Source organism: Hippichthys cyanospilos, chromosome 4, assembly GCF_059441005.1.
Source record: "Hippichthys cyanospilos isolate Australia breed blue-spotted pipefish chromosome 4, RoL_Hcya_1.0, whole genome shotgun sequence".
In the NCBI taxonomy this organism is placed as follows: Eukaryota; Metazoa; Chordata; class Actinopteri; order Syngnathiformes; family Syngnathidae; genus Hippichthys; species Hippichthys cyanospilos.
Genome location: NC_142372.1, coordinates 2,228,317 through 2,254,527, shown reverse-complemented (window position 1 = coordinate 2,254,527; position 26,211 = coordinate 2,228,317). Strand labels below are relative to the sequence as shown.

At 40.6% G+C, this 26,211-nt stretch overlaps 2 protein-coding genes across 3 annotated transcripts; one reads left to right on the top strand and one right to left on the bottom strand.

The window, feature by feature from the left end:
* Nucleotides 1-432: 432 nt before the first annotated feature.
* Nucleotides 433-3,062, top strand: mettl21ca (methyltransferase 21C, AARS1 lysine a). The gene is made up of 7 exons (XM_088413156.1): nucleotides 433-466; nucleotides 542-696; nucleotides 759-876; nucleotides 958-1,515; nucleotides 2,109-2,260; nucleotides 2,478-2,595; nucleotides 2,668-3,062. Exons 1-7 carry the CDS (start codon nucleotides 433-435, stop codon nucleotides 3,060-3,062), a joined length of 1,530 nt encoding a protein of 509 aa, XP_088269282.1.
* A 355-nt stretch (nucleotides 3,063-3,417) lies between these two features.
* On the bottom strand, nucleotides 3,418-19,802 carry tpp2 (tripeptidyl peptidase 2). Of its 2 annotated transcripts, XM_088413464.1 has the most exons (29): nucleotides 19,635-19,802; nucleotides 17,953-18,081; nucleotides 17,683-17,778; nucleotides 16,853-16,957; nucleotides 16,649-16,773; nucleotides 16,408-16,571; nucleotides 16,136-16,290; nucleotides 15,952-16,028; nucleotides 15,758-15,885; nucleotides 14,892-15,140; nucleotides 14,689-14,804; nucleotides 14,432-14,603; nucleotides 14,066-14,223; nucleotides 13,298-13,374; nucleotides 13,097-13,203; nucleotides 12,811-12,965; nucleotides 12,578-12,694; nucleotides 12,393-12,493; nucleotides 12,226-12,322; nucleotides 11,717-11,854; nucleotides 11,386-11,630; nucleotides 11,084-11,162; nucleotides 9,417-9,455; nucleotides 8,598-8,749; nucleotides 8,427-8,523; nucleotides 8,008-8,138; nucleotides 6,732-6,978; nucleotides 6,513-6,632; nucleotides 3,418-6,095 (listed from the first exon to the last, which is right to left on the bottom strand). In XM_088413464.1, the coding sequence occupies exons 1-29, from the start codon at nucleotides 19,797-19,799 to the stop codon at nucleotides 6,006-6,008; spliced, it is 3,831 nt and encodes a 1,276-aa protein (XP_088269590.1). In that variant the 5' UTR covers nucleotides 19,800-19,802; the 3' UTR covers nucleotides 3,418-6,005. The 2 variants fall into 2 exon arrangements, with proteins under 2 accessions (XP_088269590.1, XP_088269591.1); XM_088413465.1 differs by lacking the exon at nucleotides 9,417-9,455.
* Nucleotides 19,803-26,211: the final 6,409 nt, after the last annotated feature.

Genomic DNA, 26,211 nt, shown 5'->3' with positions numbered 1-26,211 from the left:
TTGCATCCTATTTGTGAGTTGCCGTTAAAAGGATTAATGCAAAGATCGGGGAAATGCATTATAAAACATCAGGTTTTCAATATCTCCAAAATTGACAATATTTCCAATTTTTAATGGCAGTAAATGGGCCCCACATGGGCTAAAGTTGACATCAGCAGGGTGTACCTTTCAACCCCCCGCTTGCAAGCATTTACGAAGGAGGGCAGAACGGCGTGTTGAAAGTCGACATGTGTTGACAATCTGCAATATTTTATTTTTGTATGCTTTTCCTTTCCTTTGATATCACACCTCAAAAACATCTAAAAGCTGGCTCAAAATTTACCCCAGGGGTTAGTCTATATTTAGAGTTTCAAATCCCCCTCTCAAAAGTTACAACGCATTTCGTCTGGAAAAATTTGTCAACAGAGAGCGGAGAAGTGAATGGTAGTGACGATGGAAGGAGATGAAGCGCAAATCGAGGAGACGGGTGAGCGATAGTGTCACCGACTAATTATGTGGAATTAGGCCACGTGTATCATATTTTCTTCTTGGTGTCATGCAGAGGAATCACAAAGTGAAATTGAGCACAAGCAGCAAAGGCAAGGATGGAACCCGTGTTTCTTCTTTCGGACGGATAAAGAAATGTATAACTATGTCGGGCATGAGATCGTAATCCAGGAAGGCTTTGACTCCTATGGAGGAATGATATGGCCCGCGGTAAGTTTGAGTCCCGTCCTTCCAAAACGGGAAACCGGAGAGTGAACGTTTACCACCCTCAGGCTTTGGCCCTCAGTCAGTACCTGGACTGTCATCGAGACCGGGTCAATCTCAAAGACAAAGCTGTGCTGGAGATCGGGGCGGGGACCGGCCTGCTGTCCATCGTGGCCTCGCTTCTCGGTAGGTGAGGCGCACCATCTGCGCGCGGCAGACTCCAGCGTGTCCTGCAATAGGGGCGTCAAACTCGCGCGTGACCTACAGGGGCCTGGGTGACGGCCACCGACCTTCCAGATGTTCTGGACAACCTGAGATTCAATCTGAGCAAGAACACAAGGGGACGCTGCAGACACATCCCCCAGGTGGCCCCTCTGTCCTGGGGCTACGACCTGGGGCCGACCTACCCCACGTCGGTCTATAGCTATGACTACATCCTGGCAGCAGATGTGGTCTACCACCACGACTTCCTGGATGAACTTCTGGTTACCATGAAGCACTTCTGCAAGCCGGGGACCACCTTGATCTGGGCAAACAAGCTCAGGGTGGAGTCTGATAATACGTTTCTGGAGAAATTTAAGAGGGCTTTTAACACAAAGCTGCTACAAGAAGATGACTCATTAATCATCTTGATGGCCACGTGCAGAGAGGGGGACCGCGACTATGAAAATACAGATGGGAAATCTTCCCGAATACGTCCGGAAGAGAATACGGGAATGAACGGAGATGTTGCCGGAGAGGCCTTGGGAAACATTGGATGGCATGAGGAGGAGACAAGTCAGTCAGGATGTTCTAAAGTCAAAGAAGAGAAGGACAACGTCTCAGGTGAGTTCTCGCAGTAAAGTTATCTAAGTAAATAAAAAATAAATAAATACAAATATTCAAATGACTAATAATACTATTTAGCAATTCATGTTCCAATTGATTTGTTCTTCATTTGAAAATTATGACCTGTTCTTGTTGCAGCATTAAATGAGATTTGCAGATACCGCCGAAAACTTTTAGAAAATGTCACACACCCACAAGGGTATTTGTGAAGCCGATTTGTTAACCGATACGTTAGTGAACGACAGATATTCAGATCCAATATAAGAAATTCTGCCACAATAATGACGTTTTTTGATTGACAAACTTGACACCATACAAGAAGTGACCAATGGGTGATCTAGTTTTTTTGTTTTTTGTAGTAGTGAGTTGAATTTTAGAATTGATTAAAGATATAAAGAGATCACAATTAGCATCTGATCCAAATTAGGTTTGTCGATCTACAATCTTTTGAGTGCCAGTAAAATATTGTAGTTCGAGATTAAATTCAACTGCATTTCAGATGAATTCCTCATGATTTTTCCCTTATCGGAGCAAGAATTTTACAAATTGATCTGAGAATGACAATTTTTTTGTGTGTCTGTTTTAAAAAGCTCCCGAGGTCAAACAAAGGCAGCCTGACAGGACACCAGCTTGGGTTCCCACAATCAACAGCATCTTTGGAAAAGACGTGTACCATTACGCTGGACACGACATTGTCATTCACAAATCCATCGATTCTTTTGGAGCGGTCATGTGGCCAGCGGTGAGCATCGTTTCAAACGAGGGTGGACAGATTTAACCGCTTGCGGGAAATTTTGACCCAACATGGACTTTTTGATGTTTTCGATGTGTGATAGCAAAGGAAAAAAATAGTGGGGGATGTGGGTGCCAGTCCTTACTCTATCAGTCCATGCAATCACAGAAAAACAAAAACAAATGTGGGATAATCTATTTACAAATATTCTTTTTTTTTTTTACAGGCGCTATCTTTATGCTCCTTCCTAGACAACAACAGGCACAAGGTGGACCTACAGGACAAAAGCGTGCTCGAATTGGGAGCGGGGACGGGACTGGTCACTATTGTGGCCAGTCTTCTTGGTGAGCTGAGCTCAGGTCACAAGTATTTTTTGTCCACTAATAACAACCGGGTATTATAATTTGTGACCTCAGGTGCTTCAGTCACAGCGACAGACTTACCCGAAGTGCTAAGCAATCTCACGTTCAACGTGATGAGGAACACTAGAGGGCGTTGCAGGAACACCCCTACTGTGGTAGCTCTGGCATGGGCGGAGCATCTGGAGCACGACTACCCGACATCCGAGCACCACTACGACTACATCCTGGCAGCAGATGTGGTCTACCATCACGACTACCTGGTTGAGCTTCTGGCAACCATGAAGCACTTCTGTCAGTCGGGGACCAGGGTGATTTGGGCCAACAAGGTCAGGCTGGAGACTGACCTCTTGTTTACGGACAAATTCGAGGAGGCCTTTCATGCGACTCTGCTCGCTGAAGATGGAGATATAAAGATCTACATGGGGAGATGCAGAGACAAGGGCAGCTAACTTGAAAGAGCAAAAAGCTCGAGTTCATGGCACTAACACCACTATCATTAAAAAATAGAGCTCTCTTTATGAACTTTTTAAGAATCTTGTAATTACTGTACAGTAATAAACACAAATAGTTCCGTTCAGTGGAGATCTACCTTTTTTCATGTTCCACTTGGTTTGCTCTTAATTTGAAAAGAACACCACTGTTTTTTCGCTCTCTCTCACACACACAAGCTTTTTTTACACTATCAAAGTGCTCATCAATAAACACATTCTTAAAAATTACTTTATTCAGTGTTCATTCAATTTTTGGGACTTTAAAGCATGTTTTCTTTTTTTTTTTACCTTTCACAAAAGTCACTGAGCAACAATGGTTTAAATATCAAGAATTTATTGACCTTTGCTCGAAAGAATCCCAAATACTCTATCAGAAAGCAACAGTATAAGCTTTGTTTTGTCATTTTCTTTTTTAATATCCTGACACCAGCAGAGAAAGAAAGGTGAGAATTCTGATGTGGACGGCATTCAGTAGTGGTGGAAGTTAAGGCCTTTTTTTTTTTTTTTAAGGAGTCTGTCAATGGCAACACATACTGCAAATAGCAGAACCCTGAACTTTTTTGTTTATCTGACCCGAGACCCAAACAAACACACGGATGGGAGTAAAGGAATAACAATGCACATTAATACCCAAAAAATAAAAATGAAAACCCCACAGGTCCAAGTTTCCATGACATGGTTACAAAATCACATGCACCTGACTTAAAAATGTGACAAAAAAAAACACCAAAACAAAACATGATGTCAATGAGAACTGTCATTTTGTTGACCTGTAACTAAATTTAGCGATGTTTATTCCAACAAATCTAGTTTCTTATCCCACTTCATCATTTTCACTGTTTTAAATATTGATATTTAAAAATGATAAGAACAGCTATCAAACATTACTGGCCATTACCAAAACCATTCTCCGCAGGCTAAATTTCGTTCACAGATTCCTTCTGAACATCAGTAATGACAATCAGGGGCGGAGCTACACTGTGGCCAGGGGTGCCCATGGCCAACCTTGTCACCCTTTCGACCATTCCTACATCAAAAGCAGTTCTTCTAAATAGAGGGGGGGGGCGCGAGGCAAAGTCTTCGTTTTTGCCACGTGAAGCGTAATGCAATAAAATACCGATTGGCATATATTTTTTGAGCATTTCAGGCACCAAGTTATTTTTTTCACACATTTTTTTAGACTAAGCTATAACGTATATAAAAGCTGAAAAAAGTAGTTAACATTTGTTGAAACGTAATTTTTTGTTTTGTTTTTCTTTGTTAAAAAGGATAACATTTTATGTGTAGTTGTCCAATTTTTAGAGATAATAATCCTATTTATAATCAGTGGGATGAGTGGGGGTGGACAAGGTTTTCTTTTTCCTAGGGGGGGCTTTACAAAGTATAAATGAGAAGCAGTGATCTAAAGGAAAATTTTGAGATCTGCCATTTTTACACACACATGCATTGTTTCTAAACCCTTTGATAGCTGCCAGTTATTTCTAATAACGGCAGATTTACATTTGAATTTGCATAATGAAATGTATTATTATATTCCACGAAACCCTGGCTCTGTATGCCACCCTTAGCCACAACTGTCACTGACATGATGTGACATCCTGGGCATCCCATCACAAAATTTCTGGCTACGCCCCTGAGGACAATCTGCAATTGAAATGCATGAATATACAGAATTGCCACACTCACGAAAGCAAGCATATTCAACTCTCATATGCAACTCACCCAAACTCAGTTCATGTCACAAATATTGTCAAGAAATGGATGGAAAATTGCAAAATACATCCAAAGGTCAAACGATTGCATCATATGCAAAATGGCCTTCTGCGATTAATAAAGTAAAAAAGAGGGTTGAGGTAAAATACCAAAAAACATGCAAAAATGGACTCCGTTGAAACTCACACTTTAACCTTCAGCTTAGTTGGAAAACAAACATGTGGGCCATTAATTCAAATCATTCACCTACACGCACACACACTTATGAAAACGACAAATGCTTGAGATTTTTAAAATTATTCAAGCCATAATAAGCTTCCAAATAAAAATAATGTTTCCTGAAATCCTACAAGACATGCATATATGCAAAATACATCAATTGGAATATTAGTATTACAGTATATACTTATTGCGTCCTACTATGCTTTGTTATGTGTGTATGTACATATTTCCGGTCTCTTGTGTACGCAACATTTTGAAGGATGCTCAGAAAACTTCTCTACTAACTAACATATGCCAGTGAAGTTGGCATCATGCCACGGCTGAGGTCCGTTAGGCGGTCACGTGACGCAGTGCCGTGACGCAAAATGAGGCTGTGGCCTGTTTGACACCAAAAGTTGATGAGCGGAGCGTCTTTATGCTGCTTTAAGGGGATGGGGACACCGAAACAAACAAAAAAAAAATCACATAGCTCCAGTCCAACCACATTTTCCCCTCCCACATCAGTAAAGGTACATGGATGCAAGGCACCGCAATACTGCGTCAGTTCTGAGGTCTGTTCATTTGAGTAAAGTCCAAAAGTGAACTGAACATCCGAGTAAGCATGGCACAAAGACACGGGGCGAACCCCTAGTGTCCCGCGAGCATTGGAGCAATATACGGTGATTTAAAAAAAAAAAAAAAAAGTGCAGACCGCTGTCCGTGAGCAAAACATATGACAATGACTTTACTGCAGTATCTATTAAAAATTGTTGATTAGAAGGGAAAAAAAGTCCATTAATATAATCCTTGTGCTGCTGGTGGCACTTGAGTCAAAAGACAGATGCTCAATGGGTCTTTTTAAAATGAGCAGCTAGCTCCAGGCTGTCCTTCGTTTGCCCCCCCAAAAAACCAAAAACAAAAAAACCTGTCTCCACATGATCCTGAGGGAGGATCATAGCGGTGCTGCTCATACCGTTTGTGCGACTTCTAGAAGGGAGTGTAGTCTGCGGGGTACATGATCGGGAGCCAGTTTTCGGTGAAGGTGGCACAGTGCATCCACTTAAGGTGCTGCATTAGCTAGGAAACAAACAAAAACAATCAAACAAAGTGAGCGCAAGAGTCTTTTCAGACCGGCACTGTGTTTTGTGTGAATCTGATTCTGGTGTCTGTTTATTAGGACTGGGTCTGATAACTTTATAAATCATGATTTGATTCTTTTAAAGTTTTCCCCACCCTCAAATTCATGTGAATTTTCACGTCACACAAGATCTCACTACGATGACAGCGGTGCATCAAAAAAACCAACAAGCTCGAAGGTAGATTTCAACGTTTTACAGCAAATTTGTGAGCATGCTGACGTTAATGACTGTGTAACATTTAAAGTGATAACAGGTATTAATTTCGTTAACAAAATTAATCTTAATCATTTGACCACTTCCTGTCTCTGCATTTGATTTGGACGTTCGATCAATGATAGCTTTCTGTTGCACATACTTGGATAGAGTTCTTCATGTTCTCCTTGGTAGGCTTCTCCTCCACCATCTTTGAGGCATATTTTAAGGCTCGACCGTACATCTTGCTCACGAGAGCATGTTTGTAGGAAAACATCAGCGCCTGAAATAAAGAATCCTTTCATTCAACAGCAACAAGACTTGACCGAACACAATGAATGAGTGTTGCAAAGTGGGAAAAGACGATCCAGACCCAGCCCACCTTTGAGTCCGTAAGCTCCGCCCACTTCTGAACCTCCCAGAAGGTTTCCATCAGTGCGTTAGCGAGGGTTTGCGCCGAGTCATCAGAACTGCTCGCCTCCTGTTTGCAAACTTCCCCGGCGTCGGCTTGCCCCGTGGCAAGGGCGCCGTCGCTTTCCTGAGGCGCGGGGGTCATGAGCTGGTCGGCCAGGGCGCAGCCTTTCCTGCACAGGGCGTCCAGCAGAGACGACTTCTGCTTCTCCATGTCGCTGAAACATTCAGACGAGTGCTTTGACTCATGAGTTCATTTTTTTTTCTGCAGCCACGCTCTCCCTCAAATGATCTCTACTCATCAAAATAAATGCAAACGCTAATAATCATTACATGGATTAACCGCGCAGCAGTCGAGACTTGTTGCACCTCATCCTGTTTAGCAGGTTGGTCTTTTTTTTTAATTGTTCATTATCTGATTTTTTTTTTTTTTAAGTTCACTTTCACCAAGGGAAAAAAAAATCTGAATGCCACGTTGACTAATGGCGGCATATCGAACATATTATGGTTAATAGGATTTGCTGGTTGACATACGCCTTATCGCCTTGCCATCTATTCAGCATTCTGCCACTAATGCAAAACCTTGATTTGGCAATCAAACTAATTTTCAAACTGAAATATCACTGCAAATTATTGCCCTAGTCGTACTTTTACCATAGTCCTTAATACAATACGGAGATTTCATGCGAGTACTATTGATTAGTCTGGCGTTTAGTAAAAATGATTAGTTCAGCTTAGAGAAACTTGAAGTAAGATGCAGATTTTTTTAATTTGCATTTTGAGTTGAGTTTTTTTTTTTTTCAAGGGAGGTGCATTTAATTTAAATCTTTGAATGGGCTGGGCTGGGTGGTTGAGAAATATTTAACTTAACATGCAGGTTTTTCTTCTTTAGCTAATTTAGTATAAGCCATTTATAGACCTTCCTTTGGCCCCCTAACCCATGACAAAAATATATATAAAAATAAGTACAGTACATGGGATTGAATGTCTGGACTCTTAGGAATATGTATAAGTATGACTGAGATTGAATGAGTTAACAAAAGAATCGACCGTTCAAAAAAATATTTCATGCTTTTTTGAATTGTATTCTTTGCACAAATGCTTTTTTATGACTACATAGTACATGCTTAAGTTCAGCCACTTCCCATCTCTAACTGGATGGACTATGAACTGACATCAGTCATGCTTGACTGTGTCTATTGTTGTGGCGGCAAAGAGAATGTGCGGTACAACAGAGTATAACGTACGTCTTAATGGTCGCAGCATCAGGCCGAGGGTCCGTCTTCATGGTGAAATAAACTGCCAAGGCCGTCTGGTCAATGTGGGAGATAACCATGTCGGCAGCTGAGACCACTTCCCCGAGACGTTTCGCACGCTCCTAAGCAGAAATGACAGGTAATGCTAGTTTGAACTAATGATGACAAAACAAAGCTTCATGAAGCACTTTGGATGTTTGTTTTTTCTCCTCTAAAGAATGTTCTTGGTTTAATGATAATGGTCAGTGCAATGGAAATAATTGATTTAAAAAAAATATATATATATATCACTGCATCTTTAAACCAAGGGTCAAAAAAATATCTCAAGGGCTTCATGAAGCTTCATTTGCCCTCACTAGTTTGTACAATACTTTAAATAAAGATAAAAATTGTGTTGGGCTTCAACACACCTTTTCAGAGTCCAGCTGATGCAGTCTTTGCACATGTAGAGGAAGGTAATCAGAGTATTTTTCCTTCAGTTCATCATAAATCGAACTGGAGTCTAACCTAAGCAATAGAAAGATGATGATGGTTTAAGAATTAAAAGGAAAAACAGGCATTTTATTATTTTTGACGCTCACTTTGTCATCCACTGAATCTTCAAGTCTCTCAAGGCTTCGGCAAATTCCTCTTTGACGTCTTTCTCTTTGTCAGCATCCTTATCTTTCTCCTTCCCTCCATTCTTTGCTTTGTTAGGTGTCGGGATGAGGTGGTAAATGACGGAAACAATGTCCTGCATGAACACAAACATTTGGGACGATGAATCAGTGAAACAGTGATGTACAAACTGGCATGTGGAATTTTCACTCTGGCAGCAACCACAACTTGTAGCGATAACACCCCAGTTAGCACAAGCATTGTTGAATCAGTCACATCATTTGGGTTAAGACTTGCCCATGTTGACCTTGTGTCAGATATTATTAAAAAGAGGAAATAAAAGCTTCGCGATTGGCTAGAGGACAACAATCCCTGAAAGTCTGAATACAATCATTATTGCGTTGCTGTAAAACAGTGACAAGACAATGTGAATCTTGCGATCTGACCTAAGCTAGCGCAGCTACGATTTGGGGTCGAATTATTACTAAAATTCAAGGGGGTTCTTTTTATGGAGTATAATCCCTGAATATATATCCCTTTTTAGGCATACCTCATTGTAATGCCAGTAATTGACAAAAGAGGGGGAAAAAACCTTGAGTGTTGACCGAGTCACAAATCATTTCACACACCACTTGACTTTTCCAAGTATTCATTTGTAAGTTTTATAAAGACAACATTGGTAAACTTTGAAGTAGAGGTAATAAAAGAAAAGCAATCTTAAGAGTGAAGTCGAAGCCACTTCCACAAGGTATGAGTTTGAGAGCAGTGGGTGCTCGGTTGGAAGTTTCTATCTCATCCAGTACCTTTTTAAACTTTCTTTGTCGTTTTGCAGAGGACTGCCCCTGGTGGTCAGAATAACACACAGTAAGGAAGAGACAATACAAGTACACCACAAAGGATTTGTTTTCTTTTCTTTTTGCTAACATTTGGTCCTCATGGATTGAAAATCCACCTACCTACCTACCTACCTGTTTGACATTCACAAAGTTTAAACTAAAAGTTACATTTTTACTGCTGAGCTGCCACACTTCTACACCCGGATCCTCTCAATTAAGCACCACCATGAAACAAAACAACAGCGGGACGCGCCATATAGATGAAGACATAAAATGAGCTCCCTTGTTACAATGCAAACAACAAGCGATGAATTGCTTTTGCATTGTTGCCAATGGGGAATGGTTGCACAAAATCGCATCCCACTACACAGTCTACCCAAGAAACATCAAAATTATATGGACAATTTTTTGGGGGATGCCTCGCTAAATGAGAAATGAAAAATAGAGGAAACTATTGCATCCAGAACTGTTGTAAATCTTCTTGACAGACATTAGTATGGAAGAGTTGTTAGGGCCAGTGAAAAGAAAAAGTAGTCGCCTTTTTCCAGCTTTCTTCTCAGAATTTTCACTCAGAATTTTGACATCAATTTAGGAATTCTCTTCGTCCAAAAATTCTGAACAGTGAAAATTCTGAGGAAAAAGTGAGAATTCTGAGAATCAAGTGAGGAATTTGACTTTAAAGTGGGAACTCTGAGAATCGACAACTGAATCAAATAAAAAAAAATTGAAATAATCATTCTAAGAAATATGAGCTACGGATAAAGATAATGAAATAAGTCATAATCCAGTCAACCTTTTTCTTCTTCACTGGATCGTCCTCTTCCCTACATTCAATAAATATTAAGAGTGCAGGTATCCCCCCCCCCCATGTTCTATTATAAGATCGTTTCCCTGCCATGGAACTGCTGGCTTTCTTCATGACCAAAAAAACATGTGAGCCGGCAGGTCAAGTTTACGCTGCAAATATGACTAATGATGCGTCATCTAATTTTAGAATAAACTAGCAAAACCAGACGGGTTCGAGGAGGTACATGGGCAACAGTTACATATGACAGCAGATGTCTGGCCAATGAGTGAAAGAAAGAAAAAAAAAAGACATGCAATCAACACACGAGCCACATCAACCAATGGTTAATCGAAAAGACATCAGCAATCAGCTCTGGAGACAAATGCTTAAAAGGGGAAAACAAAAGCTCAACAGCGTTGGGGGACCATATGTCAATCCTCATCCTCAGAATGGCTCACTGGATAGATCTGGGCAATAAACTGAATACATTTTCAGAAAACCCAAATACTGTATCTGCAATTTCGTTGAGCCAAAGGGACCAAGCCATTTTAAATTCTTTAAAGAAGTGGTTATCAATTTTTTTTTTTTAAATAAATTACCACCTTGTGGACTTTAGTAGTGCAAGGCATTCTTGGATGAAATTTAAAAAACTGAGTACATCTGTACCTGATTTATTCAACTTTGGAACGAAATTTTTTGTGTTATCTTTTAAAGGCCTCTATTCATCAACTACACTTTTATTTACCATTACATTTTATTGGTCATACAAAGTGCAGTAAATGTTCTGAGGAGCAAGATTGAGCACCGGTCTGGAGTCTAGATATGGTATGAAAGTGAAGCCACTCACTGCTTTCTTGCCATATTCACTTTTCGCCACAACAAGGGACCCTGAAAGATAGCATCCTGGACTTGTTCCTTTTGGAATCCTGAAGGAAAGACAAAGAGAGAATAAACGAAGAAATGACAATTGTAGTCCAGAACAGATGCAGTTCCCTATAGCGGCGACTGACGCATTTCTTGCATAAAAACAAAGTCAATTATGTGCAACCTTTTAGAGAGCATGTAAAACAGCTCACGTCAGGGAATTCGTCTGATAGTTTGGCTGTGTTAAATGTGCTCATGGGTTTGTTAACCTCTATTTTAACTCACTTGTCATCCGGCAAGGCCGTGACATAGAAATGCTGCGTGGCCCCCGGTGCCAGGGTGACAGAGTTGGCCTTCTTCTTGGCCAGGAGGGCCCCTCGGTGCGTCTCGTAGACATCCGGGCTAAGGGTGGCTGACAGACGGTGGGAGACGACAAATGGCAGATCTTTGAGGCGCTCCAGTTCACTGGACATCTCGTGGCGCACCTGCAGCCGTATTGTGTAGTCGCCTTTTTCCAGCTTAAGTGAATACTGGAGGAGGAGTAAAGTGGTCTGTTTGATAGAAGATCCGCCACAGCTGGACTGGCAAAAGGACGAATAAAAATCCCCAAATTTACCTGATGTGGATAAGCATCCCCTGAGCCAAGTAGCCTCTTGTTCTGATCAAACAGCATCCACAGTTGGCTATCAAACTCAGACTCATACAGCAGCTCGCACAGCAATGGGCAGCTGGGGGTGACCTCCCCACTCTTGGGCTGCACAGACAAAATGATGAATACAAAGTCAACCCCAAATGTTCTTTTATAATTATGTAATTTGCGGCAACACTTATCTAAACACAGTATTCTGATTAATAGTGTGCTTGTGGAAAACAAATCAAGCAGAACCCATGACCATTTTTCCTCTTGATGATGACTGAAAGGCTCAGGTGGCGACCGATGACGGCTTACCTGTTTTCTGTGTAAGGTCATTTGACATTTGCAAGCCGAGCCATGAGTTGTCGCTACCTGAGCCTTGAGCAACTGTGATGTCATTTTCAATCAACAGCAAGAGGCAAATAGACCGGGTGCATAAATCATAATTGTAAAGATCATTTTTGACTTGCACTTTAAGGCACTGGGGGTACCTGGTGGAAACTATAAGAGAGGATAATTTCATAAAGTTGTCTGTTGTTGGGTAGAACATCCCTCCCTCCCAAAGGCTTTATCTTGGAACTTATAGGCCTAGAGGAAAGGAAAACTTGATAAATCATGGCAAAGTGGCAAAAAAATCATGATTAGAGTGAGAACTTACCTGAGCGGTTGAACCCAAGACTTGAGCGTGATAGTTGGAGACACTTCCTCATACTTCAAAGGTGATGACACATCGAAATTTGTAATTCCCTCCGATGCATGCTGTCCAAAGACAAAGGCGGAGCTGTCACTTAGGGCGTCTCATATGCAACGATTCTGCTTTGTGTGTTTCACCAGTCTACTCACAATGTGCAACGGTGAAGGAGAAATACTGAGACCATGGAAGGAGATGTTGTAGTCCACGGTGACATCTCCCAGACTTGCCCACCAGCGTGCAATGCACAGTTCAACAATTTTACCTGACTGGAATAGATGGAGAACCAAACACCACAATTAGTAACCATAAACGAGGTTTTTAACTACACCACACCTCATGTAGGTGTGGCTTTGTGAAGGTTCACAATGACTACTCTACAAACCAGCACAGAAAAAGCTTCAGTGAGTGAGCCCTTCTCCAAAAGTGACGAGAACTTGTAGAATTCATTTGCTCGGTATGCTTTTTGTTTGACCAGGTGTACTGCATGTAGAACAAACTTTGAGGACACATCTCCAGAATGAGAAGTCAGCGTGATTTCTGCAGAGGAAAACACAGGAGACACAGAGGTGACGATCAGATCCCGCAAACAATTGTCGAAACATGGTCCAACAGTGGCGTCTTTCAACTGCTAGATATAGAAGAACACGCGGGACCCAACGTGTACCAACCTGCCCAGGAGGCTCCCTGAGGCACAGTGATGAAGTGTCGTTTGATCTGCCCTGGTCTGAAGTGGACGTCTTTGAAACACAATTCGTGGTTATGACTGTCTGACACCCTGCAGGGTAAACAAGGGAGACAAGGACAAGAGGAAGAAGAGTCAAAACCCAAACTTTCCAAAATGAGTTATTGAGTAAAATGCAGGAGCTTACTTAGCGGGAATTATAACAGTGATGGGGACTCTGAACAGCGGCCCGCAACCAGGCGCTGCTGTGTCATAACCACATACCTGAAAGAGATCATATTTTTAGTCAATAGATATCAAATGTGGGTACTTGAATGCACTTGAAAGGGGTCTGTGAGACTTTAAACATTGTAGGCATTAGTAAACCTAATTTAATAAGCTTCAGGGTTTTCTTTTCATATTAAGAGCAAACTGTAACATGACACACCTGTTTCGATTAATTGTGTTACAGTAACTCATTTGCAACGCTGTGTTTGCCTTCAATTTGTTATTAGTAGTGCAATTCTGTCTGATAAAAACAAGAAATAAAGCAGATGATGTTGCACTATTTAGCTTCTGGAGTTGCTAAATAAAATCCGGCAAGCGTAAAGGTGCACAATATCTCGATTGCTGCCAAACGGTTGATCACAACTGTAGTATTGACAGATCGCGTAACATGGGAAAAAAAAAGGAAACTACAGGGCTAAAAGCTAACTGCAGATGCAGATATGTAACAGGCAGTTTAATAGTTGGGCACGCTGGCCTAGAGATACGACAACAAATGAAGTTTCAAAGTTTAATAAACCAGTTTTTTGTTGTTGTTGTTTTATCCAAAAATGTTTTGCACTGGCTAATGGCTAAAAGAGAAAAAAAAAAATCACACAAGGCACACCATTGAGAAAAGGTTGATCACCACTCCTTAAAGTTTCCACAAAACATACTATCATTTTGTAGAACTAAAGTTATTGTTGCCTACCTCTGTGTAGTGCACCCCCTCTCTCAAGCCCACAGGGTCCACACGGACGTTGAAGTGCCTACACTGGTTCATTAGCTCGAGATGAGACGGGCACTGAACCCATGGGGCTGCACATGTGAGGGCCAAGTGGAGCTGCAGGGATATTCGCTCAGTGTTTTCTGGGATGAAGCAGAAATATAGTATGAGGAAAAAGGAACATTCACAACTGCTATGGCTTCAACATAAGTATATGCCATAAACCAAATAAATAAGTGGACGGCAACAAAATAGTTTTGTTTCATTGTTATTTTTGACAATGGATTAATGAAAATCGATTATTCGTTGCACCTAGATTTTCAATATCCCTGGTAGGTCAGAAGAAATTACCTGTGTTTTCAGGAAATAGTGGTTCTATTCCTACTCCATGGTCTGAGGGGGATATAAGTTGGGCCGGATCCCTGAGGTAGATGCCTCTCTGTGTTCCCACACTTACTGAGAAACCCAGAAGGCTGGTAGGTAAGGAGGCATTTTGTGTGAGGTAGTCTAATGCCTTGTCCACCTACCCAGTGATTACATTTAAAAAAAAATTACAACGCAACATAACAGAATAACGTGAAAAGTACAAGCAGCTTCAGGTCAGTTACCTGAATGATTCCATGCCCCTGCGCAAACACTTCAATATCATCAACCTTCAGCGCTGTGTTTTCCAGTGCTCTTCGTACTCCAGGAACAGAGGGATTGATCCCCTGCTGCTTTAATCCTGTCTCATAGAGGTCACAAACTATCACAAATAGTTCTGCAAGACCATACAACGATCAATGATGTTCTGGATGAAGTCCGGACCCACCAGAGAGGACGAGAGCAATGCCTCCACAGGCGTTGGGGGATGACATCGAAGTGCCGTTCATCAGCTGGGTACCACGGAGGGTCCAGTTGGGTACAGAGGCAATGGCCCCACCGGGGGCACTTATGCTGACTCCGAGTGCGCCGTCTGTACTGGGGCCCCTGGAGGACCAGGTATACTGGTTGGGAGGCAGCTTCTCCCTCAGAGAATACTCAGCCACCATCATATCTGGGGTCACATAGGCTCCAACACCTAAGGAGAAAATGTGGATCACACGTATATGCGGATTTAACTCTAGTTTTCCCAATAAAGACCAAATCAAAACAGAGTGCACGCTTACTTTATCAGGCTATGAGTTTATGTGGTCAAAAATTTATTTGCCTGTCTTTAACCCCGAGGAAACAAATTCGGATCAACGCCGAGGTCGGGGAACAAACACACAATGTTTTTTGGACTACTAAGATCATTTTGTTGCGCTGATTAAATGTGTATACTTGTGCCGCTAACATGGGGGGATAAAGTGCAGATTATCTTTTAAGATATTGCACGGATTCGGTTTGATGCTAATTCGCGACAGGCTTTTTGAACTGACGTGTTCACTCTCCACACTGATGAGGCAGTAAAACTTGTGTTTATATGTTTTTACAGTGGAGTTTTATGATTGTAATCAATACGCTAAAAATATCACTTCCATACCACATTTGCCTGTAGTCACTAATTTGCGTCATACCTAAATTGATATCTGTTTTACGTGCTCTGCTCAAATGAATATTATCAACCTTAATTCAGCATTGATTTCTAGAAAATCACACCCATTTATATTATTGGAAATAAATTCAGATGTCAGGGAGTCAAGGCTGCTGTTCTACCTATGACACTGCTAGTGGTTCCTCCGGGGCAGCCCACTGTGGAGAGGCACGGGCCGTTATTCCCTGCGCTTGAAACGAATATCACATTGTGCTTCTGTACAGCCTCGGTGATCACCTCACAAATCCTCCTGGAAAAAAATAAATATATAAAATTCTGAGAATGACATTTTTTCATGTAAAGTCTCAACACTCACCCTGAGTTGGGCCAGTGGGTGGCTTCCCCATAACTGTAGTTGACCAAGTCACACTTGTAGTTGATCACTTCAATCATCTTTGGTTTGGTGCAAGATCGGGGAGAGAAATTTCATTAAAAATAAAAAATAATCAAATAATTCACTATCAACAGTTAAATATATTGTTTAAATCCATTTAACATACAGCTCGAATAAGTCCTGTGCCTGTTTCCATGGTACTGAGGCGAGTGTCTCCAATTTTCAGGGCTAAGATTTGCGCACCGGGGGCAACTCCATTCCGCTCCGGTTCTTCTGGGAAGTAACCTGCTGCTATGCTTGCGACATGTGTCCCATGAGCCCCTTCAAATACACACAATGCAAATCAGGTGTGGAGCTCGCCGACCTTTGCCCAAACCACTCAACGGGAACTTAGTTTGGGTGCTAAATAGTCAAACTTTTGCCTTTGAAATAGTTTACCTCCGCTGGTGACGATACAGAGTGTTGTTCCTTCATCATAAATATTCATAGAGTAATTGAGCATCTCCGCATTGCCTAATGTTGCATACTCTTGTGACTCTTTGTAAGAGCTCAGAACAGTGCACTGGGACAATTCGCCACACTCTGACGTGTCCATTACAGCCCTTAAGATCAAAATAGCAATTTGAGGACCTTGTGAAGTACATTAGAAGCAATTAACATAGTCGACGTTAGGACTTACCTCCAAGTGACACCGTCATGCCAAAGAACACAATCATATACAGGACCGGGATCACTGTATTTTTTTTCTAAAGAGACAAGTAGCTCTGATTGACTTTGCAACTCTTCCCTCTGTAATTTCTCTAACTGGAGACAGAAAACAGGATGAATGGCACGTGTGCGATAGCCTGACTGGACCATTCCAGTGATGGATCATTTTTCCTACCTGTGATGGAGTTGGGTGTGATAGATCAAACTCCTCCATCCGGCGACAGGCATCAGCTAATGCTGCTCTGTGTGCGGGATCCCACATTTTCTCCTTTCGCTCTTTCTGCGATGCAAAACAGCGTTTTTGTTTATGTAAAAAAGCCGATAAATATTACAAAATCTTAAAGATGCAATGGCATATTTGAGTTGTGATCAAAATGTGTTTCCTTTTAATCTAGCAATACCCAAAAACACAAATTTTCCTGAATACAACACATATCACTTAAATAGAGTAACAACTTTCAATAACAACACGAACAAAACTGATACAAACGGTTCTCAGTTTACCCTTGGGGGTATGTGAAGACACTTTGGGAGATTTTAACAGGGTTTCCGCATTAACCAGCAGATCTAATTTAATGCTTTTTAATGCGGTGCCAGGAAAAGTAGATTGTTTCTTTTCAAATTAAGAGTAAATTAACTAGAACATGAAGTCACTTAATGCTAAGTTATGTTATTGTGACTCCTTTGCAAAATCTTGCATTGCCTGTAAATTGGTTTTAAATGAATGTGCGTTGTCAATAGTGACGATTTTCCATCAGAGAGAAATAGACATTAGATGACATTTCCACTAGAGTCCCTGAATAAAATATACTTAGAGACACCACTACAAATGTAGTTCCGAAATGGAGTACCACACTCAAAAAATATTTCACAGGGGAAACACTTTAAAAAAATGAAGAACCACAGAAATAAACACAACTAAATTAATCGTGACAACTTTCACCTCACACAACAAAACATTACAGATTCTGTGAAGAGAAACAATGCAAAACCACATTCTCTTACCTGCATTCTTTCTTTGAGGGCCTTAGGGAAGAACTCATAACCATTTTTAACTCCAATGTGATACTTCCCTGATGGGTTGACCCAAGTGGGGGGGATCTGGATGATAGAAAAAGACACAGTATGAGATATATTTTTAGGCTAATTCCAAAGGTACAGGAGTAAGTCAAAAGTAGAGGTGAGCGTGATAAAATGGCATTATTGTTGTTGTTGGTAAATTATTCATGCCCAAGTGGACAGCTGCAACTCAGTTCCTAGCATTTCTTTACAAACCTTCAGTATTCTACCAGAGAGGCCAGTGATTGTCCCTTCTTTCGGCTCCACCACCGTGGCCATGTTCACGTCACCGCTGCCCGTTGTGTCGATGATATCAACAATTTTTGGCTTCCCATCTGTTGTCACCTGAGGATGAAGAAACAAATCATAAATCAATACACTTTTTACAGTGCCAATGCATTAACAACATATAGTAAGTGAATATCTATAGGACTATTACAAAAACTCCACTACCGTTCATTAACAATATACAATAGGGCGGGGTAGTTAAAAGTACGGCCCGCGAACCGGATTAAACTTGCTTGCTGGCTTGATCCGGCAAGATGATTTTGTGAAAGATTTAAAAAAACAAAAAATTATTGAACCAACTAAGTCTGTTGCCCATAATCAACAGATAAAAATTCTTGCTTTTACAAGCAATGCTCAGATGACCACTGCAACTTACAATCAGAAGTGACCATTTGCCAGGCTTGTGCAACATAGCTTGCTGATGAATTCAGTGAGAGAAAGTGGAAAACTACACCAGCGTTCACGTTAGCATTAACATTTAGCTTCAGCAATCCTTTTATTGCCCAGAAGATATTCACATTGGCAGGGGGTCATCATCTAATTGCCACCAGAAACTTGGCTTCCGTCAGTGTTGTATCATAAACAATCAGTCTTGTATTTCTTTTTGAATTTACTTTGCTGCACAGCAGTTAGCACTCGTTACTTCTGTATTTAAGGAAAAAAATATACCATACACCATGATTTTAGCAGTCAGGCCCACTTGGGATTACCCGTAGATTTTCCTCTATGTGGGCCCTGAGGTAAAATTAATTTGACACCCAAAAATCTCTATGGGTCTACGGAAAACATTGTAGAATACAATAACTGCCCAGTATACTATATTATAAAATCATATTAAATCTGTCTCTAAGAAAACAAATATGACATAATTATGTGTCACACATCCTAAATCGGACCACTTTTTTTGAAACAATATTACCAAATAGACCAGATGCAGCAACAGGCTGTACATTGACAACATAGTATGTAATATTTCACAATGTGATTCAGTTTGCTCTTTAGGAAAATAGAGTTGACCATAACTGATAAATTATTTTCAAAAGACTATATATAGTACAATGTTGCCTCGAGGTTTAACAATCATATGAAAATGGGAACTAAAGCTGAATCACTCTTCCCTTACGTTATAATTATAACTCGTACAATTTACCGCACGCCTACGTCACATTAAAAAAAATGGTGGGGTGAGTGCTTTACTTTTAAATTCTATGTCACAACTTGCAAACAGCTATCCATTTTATCACCGCTTGTGCTAGAATTAATCAAATAAAATGTAATATTTTAGTAATCTCGGCGTGTGAAAAGTGAGTCAACTGCAGTACGCTATAAGCTATTGTGTGAGACGGCGAACTACATTAACGGTTCTGGTCAAGTCGACTAGAAAAATCATTAGTTAAAGCCCAAGAAGATGTAACAAATGCGCTCATTTATGTAAATCAAGTTGTCATCCTTCCATCGCTTGTATTGTCGCAGTCTATATGTCATTCTTTTACCCCAACAGGTCAGCTAGCTAACAGGCTAGCGACTGCACGGATTATGTGGCCTTTCGCTTCAATTGCCCCCAGTTAGCTTGTAGCTAACTAGCATCCCAGCGAGCCGGTCAGTTGTACCTGCATGCCGGGCGCCCCCGGGTCAACGCCGGTGTCCATGATAGCGATGAGAACCCCTCGGCCATCGTAGTCGGGGAATCGGCTCAGGTAGGACGCGGCGCCGGTCTCTTTTTTGGGAAGAAGCCCGTGGAAGGGGAAAGGCTCTTCGGTTGAATGGGTAGCCATGACTCGAAGAGCGAAATGACAGCAGCAAAACGCGAGCGGACGAGAGTTGAATCAACGACCGCAACACGTAGCAATCACGTGAGCTTTACCTGTTTGTCTTTGCTGAACGTAATTACTCACGTTACCTTTTTTTTCAGCGAAACATTATGAGATAAAGTGTCACTGAAAAACTCGTGTTTAACCCATTCCATCAAGTTTCTTTACCGTGCGAAATGTGAAAATATCTAATATCTCGCTAAGGGGTTTGTTTATTCGTCATCTATTTTTTTAATTTTTTTATTTTTTTGTAATATAAATCAACCCAATGGCGGAGATCTCTCCCAAAAAGAAATCCTCTCTTTGATTTTTTTTTTCTAAACGATTTTTAGTTAATTTATTGAAGAACTCACCTATTTGCATTTTTACTCCATTTTCAGATGGCACCTGTGATAAACACTTTTTGCCAATAAGCGGCTGTGCAGTGCTTTGAGACATAATCTTAAAGCGTGTTAAACTGTATATATTTCCTCCCTGTTGATAAAACTTCGATTATAATGACTTTCTATTGTCAATGTAGGCTACAGAGTTTCGAAAGATAAAATTTTCAGCTGGTGCAGTGCCTCGAGATTTTTCCAAAAGGAAAAAAAAATGTCTTGGCTCAAAAGAGGTTGAAAAACACCGTTGGTTTGACAATGCAATCAAAATTGAATATAGTTCCACGGGAAGTTTTTATTTTTGAACCAAGAGCAACATCTAGAGGACTAAATAAATATCAGAAGTTGTTCATTTTGCCATCACTTGCAGATATCCCTTACTTATTCACTGAATAACTGACCTGTTTACTGATTTTGTGCTTATGTTTAATGAGTTCCCATTTGAGTCAACATATATATTCATTTTTCGTTAATTTTCCATTAGCGTCAGTTTTAGTTTTCGTTGCATGTGAATGTAAACGAGAATACGCACTTCATCTGTATTTTATTTTACTAGTTCCGTCCAAATGCCTGTCCCCAGTTACTGTATGTTTCAAAACAATTTTAAATTGATATTCAAATGTTTTGGCATGCTAGATGTTGGTGGCGCAGGTTTTTTTCTTCCCACATTGCACACAACATTATTAATTAAAAAAAAAAAAGTATTTAGGCCTATGCAAGAAATTTGTGTGATTCTATATGCCAAGAATCAGAATAGACACCTATAGAATCGAGTAAAAAGGCAATCGACTCCATCCAGGTTTTTTTTGTTTTTTTTTGCTGTTTGCTCAATAGGTGGTGCCATAATACTGATAGTCATCCATCCATTCTTTGTGATCATCAGTATGACGCACTGAGTTTTTCTGGATATAATTCTGCACATTACCGTCAGTACCAGTTATTTATTATACCAGTTTTGTTGTTGTTGTTGTTTGTTTGTTTTTCTATGTCTTGATAAGATAAGTCTGTCTTGACTTGATCCAGCAAACTATTCTTTAGCTTTCCAGTGATTCTACACTGGAGTCTCCAGATTTTTTATTTTTTTTTGTAGGGGTGAAAAAGGATAGTCATTTCAACTCTTGAGGGTGGCACGCCAAAATTAAAAGCCATAATTTCAGAATGCCATTTTCGCTTACTGTTGCAGCCAGTAGAAACTTATCAGAAATACATAAGGCAATTACCTACTGATATACTTTGATTTATTGTGTGATATTTAATTTTACTTATGATCTAATGTGCAAGGATTGAACAGTAAAAATTTGGACTTGTACAATGCATATATAAGGCATAAGGTGTACTATTCTTCCCTTGCTACATCTCTGCAAAAAGCTTGACAGATGGCTACTACAGTGATGAATAATCCACTTTTATTTACTGTAGATTAATATAATGAGTACAATTGCAACAAAAACATGAAAACACTTGAAATGCTATTGTAAAAAAAAAAAAATGTTGCGCCCCTCTTGTCCGTTATATGGTAAAGAATTATGGCGTTATATTTGTGCCACAATTACGCACGCGCGGAAAAAAAAAATCGAGCGGAGAAAATCAAACTGAGCGAGCGAAAACAGATTTTGAGAGCAAGAAAAAAACTATTGAGCGCGTAATGATAAGAGTTTGAGCGCGCGCCGATGGAGTTTGAACACAGAAAAAGAAATTGCTCGCTCAAAATTCCTCTTTGCTCGCTCGGGATAGCCCTCTCTCGCTCAACATCTCGCTCTCGCTCGCGATACTCCTCTCTCCCTCGCTCAACATCGCGTTTGCTCAACATCGAGCTCTCGCTCGCTCGAGTCGTCCTCTGCGCTCGCTCAGTTCTGTTCACGCGTTACGTTTGTGCCACAAAACCAGCCAATCAGAGCTTGTAAAAGCACTTTGATTGACACAGCTTAGTATCCAATGAGATTGCTTGTACGCTATCCGTTGACGCACTCTCGTTTGCCCTGTGTTCACCCGAAAAGGGCAAACGAGTGTGCGTCAACACGGACTTGGGCTGGAGAATTACTTTTAATATTATTATTATTATTGTATTGTATCATTTGACAGAAATACCTTGTTAGTTTTTGTACTTTAATAATATAAACCCACCCCTCCCGCCTACGTCGATGTGACGCACTCTCGTTTGCTCGTTCCGGGTGAACACAACAAGCAATCTCATTGGATACAAAGCTGTCAATCAATGTGCTTTTACAAGCTCTGATTGGCTGGTTTTGTGGCACAAACGTAACGCGTGAACAGAACTGAGCGAGCGCAGAGGACGACTCGAGCGAGCGAGAGCTCGATGTTGAGCAAACGCGATGTTGAGCGAGGGAGGGAGGAGTATCGCGAGCGAGAGCGAGATGTTGAGCGGGAGAATGCTATTGCGAGCGAGCAAAAAGGAATTTTGAGCGAGCAATTTCTTTTTCTGTGTTCAAACTCCATCGGCGCGCGCTCAAACTCTTATCATTACGCGCTCAATAGTTTTTTTCTTGCTCTCAAAATCTGTTTTCGCTCGCTCAGTTTGATTTTCTCCGCTCAAATTTTTTTCCGCGCGTGCGTAATTGTGGCACAAATATAACGCCATAAAGAATAGCCTAAGCTAGCAGGCTAACGTTCGTGAGCTAGCATGCAAAGCTCTAATTTAAATGCTAATCGCTAGTGAAGTGCTAACTGTAAGTACACATATTTTGAACATCTCTCTGATACAAAAAAAATAATAATAATTCTTACTGACTTCATATCGCAGAAAATGTACAATATACATGCTCGGTCATTACACAAAGCTGTAGTCAATTATGCATAGGTTCCTTGCAAGGTAGTAAACAGGAGGCGCCTTAGGCACCAGTATCCATTTTGCTTTTCACAATAAAACAACTTTACATTTATCAAATAAGCTGTAGATTTATTGTAAACAAGACAACAACTAGAGGAAAATTACTACAATCTATACTAGCCAGTGGGGTGGCTAAAAAAAAAATCATAGGGGCGGCCATGAAATTTGAACCAACTACTTGGAGGTGTCCATGTGAATCCACAAACTCCTGAAAATATTTTGTGCTGCTGTTTAATACCGATGGGGAAACAATTTATTGCGGACTCACCAAAACAATACAGTATATGGGTTTGAACACACGACAGTTACCTAAAGCAGAACTGAACATTTGCTTTTCCTTTTGTTCTCTTGTCTGTCGCAGAACAGCAAGTTGAAAGCATCTCCCTACAGATTGCATGCGTGAAAACATAAACAGATTAAAAAATAACAAATAGGCTTATCTCCCCAGCAGTTTGCGCTGGTCCTTTTGTTTATCGCATCAGATTTTGAGGAATCTACTCTGATTTGATGCAGGCCCTATATGAACATAATGCTTGAGAAAGATTAACTTTGCACATGTCAAGCACCATCTGTCCCAGTCCCCACTCAGCTAGAAAGTACAGCCACGTATAATCGCAATATTTGTTTTTTCACAAACCGCAAGGGTTGTGCAGTTATTGTGATTGTGACAACGCCCTCACACTCTGTGGTAGCGGTTGACCACGGTGGATCTCCAGCAATTAACAATCAACACCCGCTCACTAATCTGTTCAAATCCAAAACTTGGCAGAACTTCTCCCCTTCATCTTTGGCTTTGCTTTACACAAGGCATACATTTTTGGAGACATTTTTTTCTGTAGTTTTGTAGATATTCGTGTCCCATTATACATAGGTCTCCTCTTGTTTTCTGAACTGTTCAGCAAAAAAGGACATTTTTCACTCACAGGCTTGTGGTCTGCCACAGGGCGTAGTCACAACAGCTACAGTGAAATACGAAGTGGTTCTAAACATGATTTTTCTACGTGATAGCACAGGCGTGCTTCTTCAATGCTGTAGGATGTGGCCATCTTGGTAGACCTACACAAGTTGTTTTTTTTTTGATGGTGTCATGGTTTTCGGTTGACTTTGGCACGGGCAAAAGGGTTTGACTTCCCCCTCAGCGATGCGTGAATGTCAGAGTGAATGTTTATCTGTAGCAAGGTGACAGGATTTTTTTTTTTTTTTAAATAAGTATGCATATCATTTTAAAACGACACTTCAACCTGAGTACAATGCAGAAATAATCTTGAAAATCCGATTAAGTGTTTTGGAGGAATTGAGCCTTTTATCTGGAGTTGTGGAAATGTTTTGATGTTGTTTCACTTGTAGAAAATATGGTCAAAAAAACACTTTCAAAATAGAGTAAAATCTCATTAGAATTTCTTTATTTCTCAACGTTCTCAATTCTTTCATTTCATGTTATACTCAGGGAAGCCTTTTCTTTGTTTGGCTGATAAGTCTAATTAAAAATACCTCTCAATTTTTGGGGCATTTCAAAATTAGGGCCCAAAAGATGTCGATGCAGATGACCACAGAAAAATATATACAAAATTCAGATTTATTGGCCAATTAGGTAAAAGGTTTATGGTGAATAAAGTAACATTTTTTCCTCCCAGTGCATTTTAATTAATGTGCATAAATATATACAAGGGGTCAACAATAAATACAGTATTTACTAATTAAATTCATTGTCTTATTCACAGAAGTGTTATAAGAGAAATGGTGTTACCAGTTTAGTTGTTGAATTTTTGAACACAGATACATACAACATTCATGTATTACAGCATACAATACAATACAGTATTTGTTGCAAATGTAATTTTGGTATATGCCACGGGCCGATTAAAGATTCACGGCGGCCACAAAAGGCCCCCAAGCCATAGTTTGGACACCCGGTGTCAATTTCTGTACAACAAAATAATGACAGCTTTGTTACATGCGTTCAACTGCTTTAAATTGATAGGGTTACATAAAGGTGAAATGTTAAAATAAGCTGCAGATATCGATCGTTTGGCCTATTATTTTGAGCTTGAGAACTTTTCTAAAGCACTCCCTGCTAATCTCAAACAGAAGCATGAGCTGTGATTCCGAGCGAAGGGAAAGTCCAGACGCTCTTTACGCCCACATCTCCAGCTCGGCCAGCTGAGGTCGTATGTTCCACAGCGGGTTATTTTGAGAATTGTGGCCATGACGGTCTCATAAGGCGTGGCCCAACAGGCTCAAGCGTGAGTTGATAATAGCCTTGGGCCTTCCACCTGAACGGATCTTAAATCCCTCTTAGACATACAGTACCGCCCGCTGGTCAGGTCAACACTTCAGTAGGACTTCTGTTAAATCGGTATCAAGATCAGTGTCAACAGGAAAAGTGGATCCGAGTCTATCCAGGACACTTGGTATTCTACGATTGACTTTCCCAGTATTTTGTTGAAGCTGCTGTACTGCACCTAAGTTAGGGCTGGGCAAGAAATCAAATTCATTCCATCGTTTTAAAAATCGAAGATTTGAAGATGATCTCAAATTGTGAATTTAAGATTTGGAAATAAACGGCATGTTGGTTTACGAGACATGTTGACAGTAACTTAAATGATTTTGGAATTTGGGAATCATTTTTGAAGCATACAGGAAGCGTATGGATTTCTTTTTGATTTCAATATCGATATGCAGTAGTGACGTTTTGAAAACGATTTAAATCGTAGTAAATGAGAATCCCGATTCTTTCGTGAATCCATTTTTTTTAGCACGCTCCCACAAAAAACAGTGATTTGAAAGTGTGCATCCGCGGCGAAAATTATGCGTCTAAGACGCGGGGACGCATGCAAATGAGAGCACTGTACGATCATTTTCCATCTGTAATGCTAACAGAGCTCATCGTTCAATTGATGATTGATTGTACTTTAGAAAACATCTGCAATCCATTCGATTTAGGGAACCAATCACATGCGGTGGAGGATGAAGGGAACACGATCACCCTTTGCCAAAGCGCAGCCATGGGTTCAAATTCAAGTATGTGGGCATGGTGACCAGCCGTGCCAACTGCTAAAATTATACTTTCTGAAAAGCCCATAATTATGGGCTGTTCCTTTTCTGTATAATTTAGCCATCAGCATCATGCGGCGCTGGGGGGTGATTAATG